The sequence below is a fragment of the Haliaeetus leucocephalus genome, unplaced genomic scaffold (genome assembly GCF_000737465.1).
Source record: "Haliaeetus leucocephalus isolate CR32 unplaced genomic scaffold, Haliaeetus_leucocephalus-4.0 Scaffold439, whole genome shotgun sequence".
In the NCBI taxonomy this organism is placed as follows: domain Eukaryota; kingdom Metazoa; phylum Chordata; class Aves; order Accipitriformes; family Accipitridae; genus Haliaeetus; species Haliaeetus leucocephalus.
In genome coordinates, this window is record NW_010972875.1 from 3716057 (window position 1) to 3735411 (window position 19355).

The 19355-nt window shown below is 39.5% G+C and overlaps 1 protein-coding gene across 3 annotated transcripts in view; it reads right to left on the reverse strand.

Moving 5' to 3' along the window:
• The window catches only part of APBB2 (amyloid beta (A4) precursor protein-binding, family B, member 2), a 106342-nt gene that overhangs the window by 32908 nt on the left and 54079 nt on the right, over positions 1 to 19355 (reverse strand). For 2 of the 3 annotated variants that reach the window (XM_010574467.1, XM_010574465.1), the window contains 2 exons: positions 13491 to 13637; positions 8905 to 9032 (listed from right to left, as the gene is read on the reverse strand). In XM_010574467.1, coding sequence (XP_010572769.1) covers positions 8905 to 9032; positions 13491 to 13637 — 275 coding nt within the window. Of the gene's footprint in view, positions 1 to 867; positions 874 to 8904; positions 9033 to 13490; positions 13638 to 19355 lie in introns of all 3 variants that reach the window. The other variant, XM_010574466.1, reaches the window with a different exon arrangement.

Below are 19355 nucleotides of genomic sequence, written 5' to 3' on the forward strand. Positions count from 1 at the left end.
TTGAAATTATTGTTATGGCATTAAGATGAATAGCATTGATGTGAAGCAGACCATCATCATAGAAGATATAAAGCACACAGATTTTTCAATGTCATTAAGCACAAGTTTCTTCTTGAAAAAATACAGATGTTCATGTAACAGTTTCTAAATACAAACCCAAGTCAGTTAAAAAAAAAACCTAAATGTTTAAGACACTTTAATTATTGTTGAAAAAAATCTTTTAGTTTGCTCAAATTAGTGTTTAAGTTTTTGCTAATCAATCTGCAAGTATCAAAGAGACTTTAGTAGGCCATCTACCTCCATTGCCAGAGGGCAAATTGTGCTGAATACCACTGACAAACAAAGGCCCTTTTCCCTGGTGGAGCCAATGTTAGGAAAGAAGCCAACATACCATCCTCAGAATTAAAAGCCTGAAGTGAAAATGCTTTCTAAATACATGTAATGGATAAGACAGTATATGCTATGATTTACATAAAATGTACTGCATATAAATATTTGAATTGCAATCAGCTAGTGTCAAACATGGAAAAGCATCCTGAGGCACATGCAACATTTAAATAATTGAAGTGGTAAGTTGATAGCAAGAGCATCCTCAATTTATATTTTAGGGGCACATTCCAAATTATTCTACTAGTGCAGTTCAGTCAAGTTTGTGACTTCTTAGAGAGAGACACAAAACAAAATTTGGACCTTATTTTACTATAGCATATACCAAATTCCAGAAGACTGTCAGTGGTCTACAAATACATAGGCATGTCCCAAGCTCTCTTGATATCAGAGTATAATACTGATGCAAACATGAAAAATGTGTTCATGTAGATGGATATAAATATTTACACAGTAAAGGCATATATAGAAACATCCTACCTCTCTCTAACCCACTGGTACTGCAGGGGCATAAACCATATGGACAGGAAAAAGAACTAGAGACAGGTCATTTTCTGACTGTACTTTTGCTTTTTAATTTGCTATATTAGAAAGTTGTGGATGTCCCACATTTCATTAAGTAGTGTAACACAGAGATAATTGAATTAAATCCTCTCCACTGCACAGTAAATTTTCACCTCTGAATTACTTTTTCAGAAATTATTTGCCCGGTATAGTAACAATTTTTAGGAAGTCAAATTTTTGCCTACAATAGAAAACAATAAGCATAGTAAATGCATGTCTTACAAAAGGTTGACCTTTTCAAGCAAGCCACCACATGACAGAAAAGTCTGTTACTGCTTATACAAACATACTACAGTCAAGGTAAAAAAGAGCTGTATCGAACATCTCAGCCAGCATGGTGCTTCTAAGTATTCTTTGCACAATTTTTCTTAAAACACTGCTCTCCAGTGGTCTATGCTCTCTGTGGCTTTTCTCCTCAAAGGTTTTTTTATACGCCTACCTTATTAGTAACTGAGCAGCTTCAATATACGTTAGACTAGCAAAGTGAAATCACTAGTGGACTAATTTGGTTTTCTCTCATCAGCTACAGAAAACTTAGATTAGACAAGGTCTGAAGAAGAGAATGAAAGAATACAGTAAAGTTTCGGGTTTGGTTTTTGGTTTTTTTTTTGTTTTGTTTTGTTTTTTTTTTTTAAGAAAAGTGTTATAGAATTGATATTATTTGACAGCCTTCATAAGGCTGTCAAAGCCTAATTCTCTTGTGAAAATTTATTCCATAGGTGACTCCCTCTCTACACAGTCCCTGCCGTTGACATGTCATCTGAGAGATGTGTAACTAAGAGTCTAACTTCAGTGCTGCTGAAGATGAAGTGGGTGAAAGAAAGGCAGGCACCTTGAATCGACTCCGACTGGTTTGGGACAGAAGATGTTATTTTCTGTTAGCATAGCCTCTGCTGAGAGGAAGCAACAGATGTGTATGCACCCAAGTGCATGACCAGGGAAAGTAAATAAGGTAAGTTTAAACCACCTTTGATTATCAGTTAACACCAAAGCTGCTAACTAGCTGTTGAAAACAAGGAGGGCTGTGGAGAGCCTGGGCGCGAGATGTTTTCTGTTCACAGCTATGGTGCCAGAGAGCAGCTGCTTTTTGCATCACTTGCATCACTGTTTTGCCACAGAGTTAAAGCAGCAGTTAAATATAGGAATCCAGCCTGGACTTTGCATCTGCTTGATTAACATACAGTGAAAAGAACATAAGAAAGCATCAGATTTCCACCCCAAACTGGCAGTCAGGAGCTCTCCTGAGCCACAGACACTTGCACAGGCAGCTCAGGCTGTTCTTGAGGGACCTGTGCGATAGCCACTGATGTTCACCAATTACCCTAGTTGTATCCTAAAGTGTTTGAGTTTAATAGCTGGAATGGTAGGGAATGTGTGGAGATGTTCTAGCACAAATTTGTAGAACGACTTTAAGCCAAGGACTCAGTGAATACGCCATCTTTTTTATTAATTGAGACAACTTGACTACACCGCAGTGGTTATATGTAGTCCAGGTTTAGACATATCGTTTGTCTTAACTGAAAGCTTTGCAGTTGAACAATTCCAAGTGCTATTTAAAAAGCCTGCCTCCCAGAAGAAACACTAGATACAATCCCCAAATTATATGCAATATTTCCCATTATTTCCTGAAAACAAATATAGAATAGTAAACACATTCTACAATAAAATACTTGAACAGGGTTCTGTTTAAGGTAACTAAGTGTTCGTTGCCATGCTCAAGCCACTAGCAGAGCAAGTGACACATTTTAAATGCTTGTCTGGTTGTTTTTCCTAATAGGAAAGGAAGCCTCCTGCCATTTTCCTCATTTCTTTAAGCAAATGCCTCAGCACTACCCTGAGCTGTCCGTCATGGGCTTCTCTGTTCCTGTCCCCCTCTCTCACAGAAATTCTCACAATTCTCCTCTTCCGTGTTTGTCCGTGTTTGTCCCAATTCCCTTGCTCCATGAGGGAGCTCTGTACTTGTGCTAATCTACTGCTACTATGCTTCTCAGCTGCTGTTTCTGCATTTAAGCTTTTCAAAGGTTACTAAATATCTATAGCTCCATGGCCAAAATTCTCCCTAAGCATATCCTTTTTTCTCAGCTGCTATCAAAGGGTGAATCTATCATTCATAAGCACCTGAGCCGCTCACAAGCCACATCCTTAACACAGAAAAATCCCTCACTGTCACATGTAATCATTTTTCATCTCATTAGTGGCATTAGGCAGAAAGGATAGAGGGATGTTGCCGTAACACAGTTGAAGCCACTACCGATACAAAACCATTTACTGGTGCAAAACTATGGGTGCTTATTTTAAGTTAATACGGGCCTATTTCAATGCATCTTCAGTCTACCATGTCTTTAATGTTAAATCCCCAAATTAAAACAAACCAGTTTTATTAATCGAAGAAAAAATGCACACATATAGCTTTTTGCACTTAACCATATTTTCTTGAAAACATATTAATTCTGTAAGCTTGACTGGATTTCCCCTTTCACAGCTGTATTGTTTCATTACCCCCTCCTAGAACATGCTGCACTTGCAAACAGTAATGTCAGGCCTTATGGAAATAAATGGGAAGTTTTGTATAAATAATCACCTAAACTATTTCTTACTGAGAAGGGAAAATGCTACCAAAACATACAGAAAATGATATTCAGATGCAGTTGGCTTAAAGAAAAGGAGAAAGCAAAAGATTGCTCTAAAAAGCCAGCTAAGAATATGGGTCAGAAAAGCCAGTAAAATCCTTTTCCTCCAGTGTAATCCCTCACCTATGCTCTATTTACGCGATTCCTCACAGTATGTTTTGTCCTTATTCCAAGGTTACAGGGACCGAGGGGAATAGGCAATATTGATTAATGGTATCCTGGAGTTTGAAGAGTTCAGCTGGAATTACATATTCTTTGAAGGGTGTTATCTTTTCAGAAGAGCAGGTGCAAACACCATCTCAGTTTTAATTTATTTTATTTTCTGCTTTTCTTGACCATGTCTCTTTAATGCAGAAGAGAAAGTTTATTATTCATTATCTTGTACAGCTTGATAAGCTTCTCTCACAGAATCGGAGAAAGACTCAATCTCAGAGCACATTCAATCATCGCCTCAAAGGGAAGGCAATCTACAAAGACCTTAAACACCTCCCTGAATGATGCAGCTGTAAGCCACACTGCATCACTGAAGCCTGATGTTGTGTTGCTTGTACACAAAATACTTTCTGAAAAGAAGAATGATAAATTACAGATACAACAGGATATCCCAACCACACTAAACTTGCATTTATTGTCCGTACTTCTCTTAGCTTTTAATTGTCTAATTAAGGCCAGGTATCCCTCCTAAAATCTCATGTCCATATGATAGACATGGTCAAGCAAGGTAATATCTGTAAGTACACAGTCTCAGCTAGGAAATACAGATCATAACCTCACGAGACAGGCACTCAACCTGCAGCATGTTGAAACAGCAAGATAGGATACTATTTTTAATTCCCCATATTCTGAGCAATCTGAGCCATCTCTCTACACCATTTCCTCCACATTTTCCACAGATTTGTCCCATTTTCTCACTCGCATCACCCCAAAAGTTTTCTCAGCTCTTGCCCCAACACCTCCTGAGAAAGCAGAGCTCAGGTAATTTCTGTTTTGTTGTTAGGACTTTCTTCTCTTCCAGCCTTACAGGATTATGTCCATCTGACTTGTGGCGTCTATCCACTTAGCTGTCTGCTCTCCCTTTTTGAGGCAGCTTGAGCCTCATCTTTGGTGCGTGCATTGTCTTACTTTCTTCAATCTAGTTGTCCTCTCCGCCTTTCTCCCCTTTTTTATTCTGAGCCTCATTTTATTCCCTGATGTCTAGGCAGAAGAAACACAGCAGCAGTTCAAAGAAACAGGGCAATGGACATCCACGCAGATGAAAAGATCCCCACCACCTGACAAAATGGGGATTATTAGGGCAAAGGAGGGAGTGCAATGCTTTCACAATGTCTAGTCAGAAAGCCTACAATCAGAAAACTCTAATACCAGAGAATCTGTCTCTCCATCACTTAGGAACCAAGAGCAACTGCACTACCTCCTCAGCCTGCCAAGGGAACACACAAACTATGCAAAGAAAACAAACCTGCACTATGTGGTGACAAAGCTAGTGGATGAACAAAGACACATGCTATGTGTTTTGTCCAACATGCCAGGTGCCCACATCGTCCAGTAACCAGTTCCATATTCTGTCCCATCAAAATTGACTCCTGAACCCACCCACAGCCCTCCTGGCCAGCAACTCACTGAATTTTTCAGCTGGAATATACTGCTGTTGTATGGAGACACCAGGAGAGAAGAAACTGATCTTTCAGGCAATTAAAGTCCCATAGATGTTTTAAAAGTTGAGTCGGGCTTTGGATTGGTGGAAAAGCAATGAAGATAAAGGGAGATTCAGGGAAATGTGCTAACGGAAACTCTTTTATAAAATTGATGAGCCATTACCTTTTTGCTCTTCCTTGTGAGTGAGCTGCTCAGAAAGCAAAGGGCACGCACCAGCAGTTGAGAAGGGGAGACAAAACCCAATGTGAGGAATGATTAATGTACAGTCCTGCAGCTTGCAAGGGAAAAGAACAATCCTTTTATAGCTTCACTAGGCTAATATTTTCCAACATGCTTTTAAAAGCCCTGAAAAAAAACATGTCATGGGTGGCTTGTTAAGAAGCAAACACAGCACTGACAATTATTCACTGATACACCTGTGATACCACAAATCCTCCATGTGACAATGACTTTACTGATGTTGAAATCAAACTATTTAAGCAAGCGCGAGGACTTTTTCTTATTTACAAATAATACTAAATGAATTGTCATGGCTCTGTTTTCCGTACAGCAGGAAAGGAAGACTGTACAGAGGACAGTGGCTTTTAAAAGTCACATGCTATCACCTAAGAAACTAAGTCTGCCAAAAGGCTGGACAGATACAGTACATTTATTTTCCTTTAATGCCCATATACATGGATCAAACGTAGGAGCTCAGAGTCTACACATATACATACTCATATATACACGCATAACCACCAATTTGTGGGAACCTGCTTTTGTTCACGATTTTACAAAGGCACTCCAGCCTTTCTTAAGGTCGAACACATTTTACTAATTAATTGAAAACAAGGGATGCTACCTTTCAAAACACAAAATCACCACACAGCCTAAGTCTACAAAATCATAAAGCCTTAGCTTATCACAGAACTGTTAAAAAAAAGAAACTCTAGAGGTTAGGATAATAGTGTAACGTATGGAGAGAGTGATTACAGCCTCCCAGAAGACGTTTTTGCCTGAGGTTGAGTTAGCAGACACGTCCTCAGATGAAACCTTCATCAGCAGATCTCTATTTCATCAATCTATGGCATAGCTTAGAAAATCATCTGGTCAGGTGTCGTTAGAAAACATCTTCATCTTCCAAAGCAAAATCTACCCAAACAAATTACTACAAGCAAAACAGAGTTTAAAAGGAGGGCCTGCAGATCATTATGGGGTTCAAATAGCTCAAAATAAAGGAAAACATGTATTTCTACAATACTTGAAAATTGAAACACTGCCTTTCACAACAAATCCAACATATTTTATTATATGGGCTCTTGGACCAGAAGATGTAGCTAATTAACAAAATTCATGTGCAACAACTTCTGGAAGAGCTGCATCCCAGAAACTGGGATTTCATCAACTTCCTGGACAATTAATCCATCAAAGCAGCAATACAATCCCCTCACTTTTCTCTGATGATGGCAAACTCATGATCAGGGAAAGTTGCTTTTGCAGTCAGTGAATGGCTCTGGTGTTTCTCACCTCGGGACCAACAGGTAATTTTGCCAGGATGAGCCCAAGGACTGCATGCTAATGTATACACGAAAACAGATGCAGTGCAATTTCCAGCTCAACAATACGGTTTTCTCAGCTTGGGTTCTGCTGTCACCAAATGCTTTTTTCTTGTGTGTTAGTGCTTCTTCAGAAAATGCTACATCATTTATGCTACCCTTCAAAGCATGTTTCCTACACTGAACCTCTCTATGCCCAAAATACATTGTACATCTGATTACTGAGTCATAAGTTTGTTCTTTCTGCTTGTCTTTTGGATCTTCTGCTATTTAACATCACATGCAGTCTGAGTTCACTTACAAATAATGGCTACACTGCTTTTCCTACAACCTTATTTTTTTTAATGGGTCAATAAAATGTTAAAGAAATTAGATTTCAAAAAAAGTGGGCTCCAGTCCTGAAAGTCATACCACACACAAGATTTCTGTAGAAGCATCTATCAAAATTCTTATGAAGGGCTAAGAACAGGAAAGGCACATTTCTTTTAAATGCCCCCTTTCAACATTGATGTTTCTATGACCAGTTCTATCTTTAGGAGAAGCAGGTACTCGGCCTGGAGAAATGTGACTCATCATTTTATTTTATAAGAACATAATGGAATTATTTTATTTTCCAAAGAAATGTAAATATTTGAAAGAAGAGCTGTAAATGCTTCCAAAAAATTAACAAAAGCAAAGCTGGCTTCTTTTACTCTGTAAAGCTGCATCACATTTATGTGCCCCTTAAGAGGCTCTATTTTACTTCCTGACCAAAGCAAGCTACTACAAAATCTGACTTGAAGGGAAATGTGCAATGCACTCATTTTCTGAGGCAAACAAAGCACTGTAATAGTTTATTCATAAGAAGTTAAAACCTTTTTACTTCCCATAATTTCAAACTGGATTTGCCCCTTCTAGATCTCTCACAAATCTGCACCAACAGAAATGAAAAACAGTGAAAAAGACCCCAACCATCAGTCATTTATAGAAGTAAAAAATTTAGAAAGATGGAATTGGGTCACTTTTCCTTTTGGAAATTTAGCCAGAGATAATCGGAAACTTTGGTGGGGGATTAAAGAAGTTTCAGAAACTCTTTTACTGGGAAAGATTTTTTAGGTCCAAAATTACATTTCCCATCAAAAGTCAGAGACAAAAAAAACCCGCAAATCAAAACAAACCCTACTATTGCAAATATCTCAATAATCAAACATGGACACAAAAAGCAGCAGCTTGTTAGTGTTATTGAATCCTTACTACCCATGCGTCAGGATGGGTACCGTCCAAAGATCCTGGAATTACACAATGTGAATGGCAATGTTTTTGATATATCAAAATGCTCAATGGGACAGGGAGACAGCTCGCTGTCCCACTCTAAATAAGTCACCTTCACAATCCTGTTCCCACAGCAATATTACATGACAAAGAAGGATGCTACCAAAAGAAGACCAGTCAGGAACGAAAGCTAAGGAAAGACTGGCTCCAGGGCAGGAAGGCCTTTAAGCACTTACTCCTGCTTGCTCCCTGCAGCAAGGAAGAACCTCAGCTCACAGTCAGGTTTCAGGGATAAACCTCAGTTTTTTGCAACACCCTTAGGAATTTTCTTGCATCAAGATCTTTAAGTAATAGTAATGGCTTAAAACTACTACTCTTCCCTCAATCCAACTTTTTTCTCCATCAAATCAAATATCTCAGGAAAGCAGAAACACATGCATACAGTCAGAGTGTAAGTAGCGCATTTAACTTGGACCAGCAGGAAGAGATGCTTTCACATAGCCAGGAGACGCATATTACAGGACATATTTGAAAATACGGTTTTATATAAAAGAAGTATTACATATATATATATATATGAAACAAAATAGTGTTGCATGTGCAGTTTTATGCACCTGGCTGAATTACTCTGAAAAGTTTGCTCAGTACAGGTTTAGCAAAACATCATGTAAGTGATAAACTATGAAAAGCAGAGATTTTTAAAAGTAACACCAGGAATAAAAAAAAAAAAGCATTTACCCATCCTCTCATAGCCCCTGGGACATAGTTACTCAATCAAATGAATAGGTTTGATACCTAACTTGCTGCGGGTGTGTGTGTACTCTGTATCAGCAGACAGAAATAGCACCAAGTTGAAAGGGATAAGGAGAGCGAAAACTCACCGGCCGTTGTCACGACCCACGCCCCAGACTCTGATGCTCACAATGGGCTGCGAATGAAGAACTGTGCGGTCCATGGGGTCAATCAGGTTCAGCATGTCATTTTCCAGTATAAGGTACATGTCTTTGCCCTGCAACTCCAGACAAAGTACAGTTACACAGTATGTCCCCCCCCTCGAACTGACTGGGATCAAGGTGTTATGTCTGTGCTGTTCAGACTTGCATCCTCCTAATTCACTCAAAGTTTCAGTTTGTTCCAAGAACAACTGAAAACAAGTTAGATCTTTTTCACACCAAAAGTAAATTAAGATAGTACCTAGCTACTACTATATTTTTAAATGATCTCAATCACAAAAAGCTTTGATGTCTTTTAAATGCAACTGTTTCACTCATTCAACCCCAAGATACCAAGTTATTCAACAAATTACGTGTTTATCCTTTCTCAAGTAAATTCTTCCAAATACATTAGAAGTCAAGAACTGTCTTAATAGTAAAGGCTCACATCAAAACCTGTACTCTTAAGGCAGAGTTTCTTCCTTAAAACAACGTGCTTTATTTCCATAAACTTTAACCAACGGGTCATGGGAACAGACAGCAATTTGTACATGTAAAGGATTTATACGATACTCTTCGAAGAAAGATTAATTAAAGGGGAAAACCTAGCATTAAGACATGAATGTGAATTCTGCTGGTGGCTGCAGAATCCTGGAGCCAGGATTTCTGCCTAATTCTTCTGGCATGTAAGAACAAAGAGAATGCTTTTTCCCTGTAGAGGAAACAAATTTAGAGGCAATTTTCCTTTTGATGCTAATTCACAAATGCTAATCTTCCTCCTATGGTTAGCATTTGCAAAAGGTCTGCTGACTCTTCTATCATATATACTAGCTCTCTTCTCGGAGAGTGTACACCTACTCTGCAGACTGCAGGACCCCACAGAAATGATCGTGGGCCTATTGCCGAGAGGTAAGACAAGCTCCTGCTGATAGGAAGAAGAAGGTGGGAGCTATCAGCTAAATATAGAGTAATTTGTTTCCTCTCTATTGTGCCAGAATCTATAAATGAACAGAAAGAATGGAAAGGGTCTGACTTCCTACTGACAAATGTTTCAAAAATGACCCTTTTCTTCACCTCAGTGACACAGAATCCCTCTTCTCACTTGGTTACAGTGGCTCAGGTCTTAATGAAGTCTAATTTTGTGTCTAAGACACACGTTCACGTCACCCTGGGAGGGCCTGCTTTCAGGGTTTCCAGGCTAGGCAGCAAGGGGCAGGTACTGCCAGACCACCTCTTCCCCACCCCCAAATCTCCTAACAGGGATTCAAAGGGGAGCTGTGGCACAGAGCTGGCAGCACAAGCACCAAGAGGGGTGTGGGAGAGAAAGGGGACACACGCTGGTATGTGCGATGCCAACACAGGAACCTTTTGTCTGATGGAAAAAGTACAGCTGTGGCTGAGATGCAAGGCTGGATATATAGGCCGCTCCTAGAGAAGCGCAAGCAGATGTAGCTGTGATAACCATGCATGCAAATGGGGCAAATCAGCAGCATTTTGCTGCTTGCAGCATACAGAAAAAGAAACATGGGAAATAAAACACAAAAGCCAGGATTATACCAGGCAGCCCAGGATGATGAAGGAAACCAAACAGAAAACAGAGTCGTCACAAAGAAAAAGGGTGAGAAATTTGCTTGGAGGTCAGAAGCAGTAAACAGATTGTGTGAAGAATGTTACAAAGTGTCACAAAGATTGCTTTTTGGACCCATTTTCTACTTATATATTTGTTCCAGAAGGAAATTATTACAAGAAGGTAAAATCTGTTCATCATGCAAAATACACTGGGATTAGGGTAATAAAACTGAATCCAAATTAGCTGGAAAAGAGGAGAATGGGCAGATAAGCAACATAAGTCACGGAAAATTATCCTTGCAATGCTCAAGGGATAGCTTGGCCGCAGCCAGAAGCAATATATTTTGCTAAGTTTTGTTGCCTTATTACACAAAAGCTATTTTAGAGATGAAAACACTGCATAGGGCAAGACAAAATTATTTAGACAGACTGGGAGCTTGAACATCAGCCTCAATGTCTCAGACTGCTGAAGAGTGGCAGAGACCTGATGGTCCAAGATGAAGAAAGCTCTCATGGGAAGAGCCACGTGGGGAAAGCGAATGAAAAAAGATTCAATCCCAGCAGTCTTTCAGGGAAGTGTTATATACTGTGGTATATAGGACAATGGCAACAATGTATCTTTTTCATCTAAGTGACTTTGTAATGTACAGGAACACAGTGCATGGCAAAGTAGCCACACAAACAGATGAGTTGTGTTTTTCTTAGGTTTTACAGAAACACAGAAGTTAGAAATTTACAGGGAATTTCTTTTGGAGGGGAATGGAGGGCATGAAATCCCACATTAAAGCCAGTGACAAAGCTTCTGCAGGGTCAGGATTTTACCCAGAGCGTGTGGGTTTTTTTTAACCCACAGTGTGTTTTTGTTTGGTTTTTTAAAATCATTAAAACTTGGGGACGGTCCTATTCCCAATTACACTTTCATTACATTCTAGCTAAAATAAATCTTCAGGCAATCTTAAAACTCCTATCTGCAGCCATCAGTTCTACCTTCATAACAGATTTCTGCTGTATGTGCTCCATCTGATATGTCAGTGATGAGCAGACTTTTTTCAGATTCCTCTCTAAAATGTGCCTCTTCCAATCACTCTTGAAGCATTACATTGCCAGCAGAAAAATGTGGTTGTAATGATTTCTTTTAAAATCAAGAAGACAATTTACTTCAGGGGCCACCTATTCAAGCACAGTATCTCTATTGTTTTGTCAGGCTGATTTTTCTTGATTTTTTTTATGAATGGCATTCTTAATTAAAACTTCCATTCAAGAGGACCAAAACTTTTCATCAGTTTGTCTTGAAAACCTGCAAGGGTTTCCAACAAAGAACAATGGGATTGACAGAGAGAAATATGGAAAAATGTGAACATTAACTCTTAAACCAAAATAAAGCACATGATTTCAAAGTAAATGATATATTTCAAGTTGATCAAAGTTCTGTCATCTGAAAATGTATGGAATTACATGCATATAAAGGAGTGGTTTTTTTCCCTCCCAGGGTCAGCAGTAAGTCCAAAGTCCATGACTGACATGTCTCTAATTGTTTGCCTAGCTATATTAACTAAATAAAACTGCTCCCAGAAGTAAGGAGAAGGGAGATCAATGTTATCTTGTTAATTTATATGTACAATATAAACTTCTTACATAAAATACCCTTCTGAAATTACTTTAAATAGACAGGGCACTCTAACTGTGTCCCTTGAAACAACACTTTCATTTTTAAACAGGCACTTTCTCGCAGTTGCTCCTCTGAAGTGTCTCTGCATTGTTGTGATCATAGCCAGGACACTGGACACAAGTCTTAGACTGTAACAATAACTTGGGAGACTGAAGGATATTATTCCTAAAATTTTTACTGAAACAGATAAGTCTTTCTTTTAGTTCCTCTTCTGTTCGATAGTGCTGTTTCTCTTAGATCACACAATATCAGCAAAGGTAACAACATTCACTCTTACATCAGTTTTGCCTTCATATCTTGTGTAGTATATCCACATTAGTGCAACCCTCCTGAAAAACAGGTCAGGAAAGAGGTAGAGACTAAGATTTGGCTGAAGTTTAAGTTGCTCCATGATCAATCAAATAATGAAGATGTTCTTCTATAGGTTTGTCTCCTATGTGCTCTGTACGTCCCACCACTATAACCCCAGCTTTTCCTTTCTTCATGTTTCACTTACTGATCCCTCCACACCTTCCACTCCTTCATCTGTCCCCAGCACACCTCTTTTCCACACCACAATACCTCTAGCTTCCTTCATGTTTCTCCCTGCGCTCCCTCAGCATTATCCGGTCTTTGCTGCCAATTCAGAAAGAAGCACAGAGCTTGCGTGGTTCAATTGATGGTGTACTGACCCATCACCAAACCAAGAAAGCAGAGAGCTGAGCTCTCTGTTTTTCCCTTAGTGTGTGGGAATTTGGCATCCTTCAAAATTGGATAACACTGGTAAACAGATTCAAGGCTTATTGGAGAGGAACCAACAGACAGACCAATGACATAAAACTAATTTCCTTCTGAAAGACTGATAAAATAATAATCTTAAAATAAGCCACCTGTCCATCAGACTCAATCTCCTCATACATTTTAGAAGCACAAGTCACACCAGTCTGAGTTTCCTTGAAGCCCTTTTGTCACTAGGAAACGTGTGAAAATGCTGTTTCAAAGCACCACTTTCAAATCTCTGGTCAGGAGAAGGACTTGCACTGATTTCAACAGTTTGTCCCAACACTGTTGTACAGGTGTGTACTAGTACAGGTGTAAATACGAAGATGAGGTCTTTGTGGCAACTGCTGTCCAGAAAAGTTTGGAACAAAACCATTGACACTTTCCTTGAATCCTTTTGTGGTTTTTGGCAGTGCCAGCTGGGATAGGGAAATCCCAAACACAGAGCATGGACATACTTGCCTACAGAGTTGTTCTTTCAAGATGTTTTATGACATGAGAAGGATGTTTTGAAAGGAGAAGTTCACCCTGTTCTTACCTCTCCCCAAATGCCAACAGTGTCTCTGATGTCATTTTTACAGTAAGAGAGTTGTCTGATGCAATTGTTCACAGCAACACTGCTTTTTCCAGGAGCAAGATCTTCTTCTGCCATTTCTACCCAGCCCAGAGATCGCACAGCAAAGCACTAAAAAGAAACCAGAAAATATCTGAACATGAGTCAGAGCACACAACACGTTGCTGTATCCAGCTATGGAAATCTTGCCATGAAAAAGAAACTAGTCAGTCAAGGTTAAAGATGCCTGGCTAGGAGGGGAATAAAATCAAGGCCTTGCAGACAAGCTTATGCTCAAAGGTAAGTAAATTTAAATATAATTTGAGAATGGCAAAGTAAAAACATTCAAAGGAACAAAGAATAATATATGACTTGCCAGGAAAGGTATCTGTGGAGGTAACGGTAATGCTTTACAAGAAAATGCTTTTGTTAATATAAAGGAGGAAATGAGGGAGTGGTAGAAATAGTGGGGGACACACAAACACAGAGAAATAAAGGAAAAAGCACAACTACAGATACAGTAGAATTGAAATTTTAGCTAGTATCTAAAGCTCTAATTGTAGAGAAAGAAAAATACTACTGGATTACATCTTTTGTAAGATTCACACTTGCAGTGTATCTCACTGTCTGGCTTTTAACCAGAAATTCTTTTCTTTTTGTGGATTACAGCAATTGTTTCTACAGTAAGTTTAACTAAGGTAGCAAACAATAACAAATTTCAAATCACTAACAAAAAGATAAGCTATCATAAGAAGAAAGCATGCTTTTTCTAGAAGAAATTAAAAATTACCTTTATAATAAAACTATCTAATGATACACTTTTTTAGCAGAAGGATGTTTAGCCAACCACAGCACTCAGTTGGCAGAACGAGCCAAGGCGACATTACTTTGCACGTATGGTGCTTTTTGCAAACAAAATAAAATGGGTGAAATTGAATGGCATAATCTCTACCCTATGTTTATTAGGGTAGAGAATAAAAAACTTTAATTCTGACACACACCCCCCAATTTTTCTCAGGTTCTAGGGCGAGTGAAATACAGACCTCACACTAAGTCGAAGGGAGTTCATCTATGAGACCAAGATTTCCTCCAGCGAACTTTATGAGTACCTCATTCTCAATGCACTGCCAGAGAAGGATGCATAACAGACTTACTGGTGTACCTCCTTAATAGGCACACCAAACATTTATGATGGTCCCTAAAGGTTCAGCAATAATAGTTCCTGAATGACCCCATACCAAATTCCTGCTCTCTTCTAGATATTTAATATAGCAACAGACACCACCACTGAACACCGCTAAATCAAATCCCACCCCATCTCCGAGCTTGGTTTCCCCTAGACTCTTTGCTGGAGTCAGTGATTAGATAGTGCACCGGCACTGACATGAATTTGCACTCAGTTCTCATACCCAAATCCTTGCTAGCCACAATGCCCCCTACATAGATGCAGGATTCAACAGGTGCAAGTTCCACAAGTAGGAGTGAAACAATTTACAATTAACAACTGAAAATCTGCGATTGTATAACATCTCTTTCATCCCGAGCCTCCCCTTGCCAAGACAGATCAAGTAATGACGTCAATTAGTACTCAGTCCTTGGTATCCCGCTTGCTTCAGTGGTATTCATGCGTTTCTTCTAAAACGTTACGCTGTCCTTAAATGCTATGTTGTTCTGGCAAACTGACTTGCAAATGTTTCAGTCAATCCAGTGCCCTGTTAGGTAGTCAGCGTGGTTCTGACTTTGCAAAGACCAACACTCATTGTCCAGCGGTGCCGCCTTGTGCCACAGAGCTTTCTTTGCTGTCAGCAGCATCCTGCAGGTCTCAGGAAGGCAGGCAATGATCCTGGGAGCTGCTCAAAGGAAGCTGGCACTGGTGACTGCTGGGAGCCCCGCTGCCTCCAGCGGAACCATGACCACAGGCACGCAGCCCAGGAACAGCAACAGCAGGTCCACACTGGGCTTACCAATTAATGCTTCTTCTTGAGATGCAGTAAATAAACCGGCTTCAGAGTTGAAAAGCTGACACTGAACATTCATTTGCCGCCTTGTAAAAACTGCTGTGAAATCAGTGAGTAGATCCAAGCCGACGCACCATCACTGGTGTGCCATTTGGGAACCACTGTCCTCAAAAAACCACCCCAAAACACCAAGGTATTTTAAATATGCATAATACATCATCCTTGGCAAACTAAGGGAGGAATAAAATTCACCAGTGGGTAGAAACATTGAGTTTCTCCCTCCTTCCCTTTAAAACTTCTCTATTCCTTCAGCCTTGTTTCAGCTTGCAGAACGCACTCATCCAGCCTACTTTGCCAAGCAGAAAACCCAGCCTAAGAGCCTGCCCCTTGTACGTCCGGTACTTACTTCAACGAGTTACTAATGATGCATCTCATCTAAGCCATTGGCCAGCAAATACACTCTGCAAATTGTGTGAAACCCTTTAGTGAGTGTGGGTAAAAAATTAAAGCCTCTTGCACCTCCAGATTTTTTAATGGATGTGTTATTATTTTTTATTATTACTATTTTTTTTGCTTTGCAGACAAGGAAACCAACATGCAAATTCTCCTGCGCTGCTGCTTCCTGACCCAGCTGTGCTGGAAACCCGCAAAAGCCCTGACTTTAAGATTTTAAAGGGAGATGAAGGAGAAGGTGAAAGAGGAAACAAAGGAGGGGTCACCACTCAGGGGTGCTCTTCACTTCAGGGCTACACGAGATACTAAAATATTCAGGTTTTAGCAATTATTAAGGTCATCTAATCTCAAGATTGCAGAATTGGTTTTGGCACATCAGATGCTCATGAATCTTGCTGAAAGTGCTGCGTGCCCATCGGGGTATTAAATATTTATCTTTGCAGGCTTTTAAAATACAGATTTTTACTGTGCCAGAAGAAAGGGGTTTTTTAATAAGTATTTAAATATTAAATTGAGTAACAGAATACTAGCAAAGAAAAAACATTTTCTAAATCATCCTAAGAGATGTGAAGAACTAAATATATATAATAAGCATATTGTTTCCTCATTACTCTTCATATCTCAACCACATCTGCAATTTGCTAGCTGCTTTCTGAACACAAAAGATAAATACAGTCCTTGCACTGAACAGAGTATATCTTAGGAAGACAAGAAACTGGTGAAAGACAATCAGTTGACAGCAGGTAAATCTCTTATTAGTAAACACGGTGAATGAACTGGTTTGGTATTTTTTTCCTGGCAATTTTTGTTCTATGTTTAAAATTCTCCAGTGGCGGCATCCACTGTATTTCCTTCCCCTCCCAGCCCACTGTCATGACAGTAGAGCAAGCTGAATGGGACATTCTTGTCTATCTGACGTATTCCCCTCCATGTGAAGGGCTTGGCTTCTTTCTCTGCTTCCATTCCCTCTCAGGTCTTCCAAGCTAGGTAGATGTGAGAAACCCCATTGGCTTCTGGCACCTGGCAAGTTTTTGTTTGTGTGTTTTACAAGAAGCCCTTACCATAACCCAAATAAAATGCTTCAGAACAGCTTCATCAAAACAAACCAATTTCCCAAGTACTCATTGCAAACAAAAAAACTCTCAGTAAAACCCAGAAAGACCCAACACCCCACCCACAAGGCAATGCATGTACCTGAGTATACACATAAAAGAAACATTCTTTTGCTCAAAATACACATAAAGAGCAAAAACCTTCTACTTCTTGGTTAACTGAATGCACATGCTGGCATGACTCAGAAGTGATGGCAGACCTTCATGCCAAGGTCTCAGAGTAACATGTGATACATACCACGGTTCATTCATCATCAGTATTTCAGAAGTATATATACACACACACCCCTATGGAGTGGGAAAGCGGTGGAAGCGTGTGCACACGTGCCTGCATCCCTCTCTCTGCATATTGCCAGCAACTGTATTATAAAAGATCCACTTCATGTTTTATTGTTGGGGTTCCCCCCTGCCGTAATTAATTGACTCAGAGGTTCTCTTTAAAAAAAATGAGCACAAAACCCAGCAGAAACAAACCACCTAGTGTCTCCAATCAGGTACGACCCAATTCTTAAACCAGGGCTAGCTGAGTTAGCAGAATTGCTTTGTTCTCTAGCATACTAATACAGCATCATGGTTCCCCAGCTCCCACCAATGATACTTACTAGCCAAGAGACAAAGCGCTTCCTTCAACCTGAAAGAGCTTTGCTAATGCATCCTCTTTTCTCCTGAACTAATATCTAGCATCAAAACAAGTCAAGCTGAAAACCAGCGTGCAGCTCTCCTTGACCAAGAGTCTATGAGCTCAGTAACACAGGCATTCCTGGTAATGCCAGTTGGTTAAGTACCTCTACTTGAGGCTCACAGATAATTGCAAATCATAATTATTGGCCTACCATTATTTCAAAGTAATCCAGATGCCAACTTTTGACTTAAAGTAGTCTACCTAATTTCTCTTCTCGTTAGAGAATAAACAAATAACCTTTGTATCATGTTATACATTATTAGTATTAACTTAGAAAATAAAATCTTACAGTTTTCTGTGCCTGGTCAGACCATCTGCTTTATCTTAAAATCAAAACTCTAAAAAGCATGTTTTAAATAACCATATCTGAATAAAGATAAGTGAAACATGATTTTCCTATCTGCTTGTCTCCAGACTCTTTCCAAGAGCTGGCAAAGAAAAACAGGTTTGAAAAAAAAACCAAAGAAAGTTGATAAATACAGCAGGATGAAAGAGATTTAAGAATTGTATACTGTATTTGGATCACTGCTGTTTGGGATTGGGAAGATCAAAGATACTACCATGAACACTGCATGTCTGAGAGAAGTGAATAAAAAAATGTCATTTAAACCATGGTATGTCAATAATCTTGTATTTTCACTTCGACTGGAGACTTCACATTTCCTACTAGGCCACACAAGACATTGTGCAAAGAAAATACACAGGGAAAAAATGCCACTTTATCACACACTGCCCCATGAAAAGACAGGTGAACAGAAATGAAAACAGAGGTATCAGTGCTCAGTTTTACAGTTCTAGGGAGCATATGTTTGCATGGCTGCAAATCCAATTAATATTTCAGGGTTAATGATCTGTAGCCAAAGAACCAAACTCATAAATGCTCTAATCTAAACCCTGCAAAAAGCTGTAAACCTCCCTTGCAGTGCAGTTCTGATCTAAAACATCAAACCTAAAGCTCCCCAGCTTTAGGTGAAGGAATGCATGAACCGTGGATCACACTTCTCTTTGGCATTGCAAAACCTTCACCACAGGGTAAGGTTCTGCTCTGCAGCAGCTTTTCCAAGAGGAACTCTGGAAGGAGCTTTGGCAGGAACACAGAACTGTGACAAATCTCTGCACATAAGCAAATGCCACGCTCTAGCTGTTGCCTCATGTAGTGCTAAGCATGTACCTTTAAAAAAAAAATAATAAAAAACTCAAGAAAACCACAGCAAATACAATCCCCCAACTAGACAGAGGAGAAGAGATCAATTACACATGACTGATGGTAGAATAGTATTGGAAACTGGATGGATCATAAGGGCATGGGTAGAAAAGATCCCAGTACAGGGAGAAAACAGATTAGAACATCAGTTTGAGAACAACAAACTAACATACATTACAAAACCACGGACTGATTGTTTTTCAGATCACACAGCTGTTGGTAGCCACTATGAACATCTACATTAGAGCATGTTTGCCTTGATGATTTAAATCTGTGCTACTAATTTCTTCTCTACTTCTGAGCCTACAGGACTTGGTTTTGAGCAGTTTCCCTTTGCTTCCCTTCATGTTTTTCCTTTTTGAAGGTTATTATCTGTCTGCAGACATACGTAAATCATTACCGTATTTAATAAGGCCCTTTATCACAGACAACTGAGCAGGC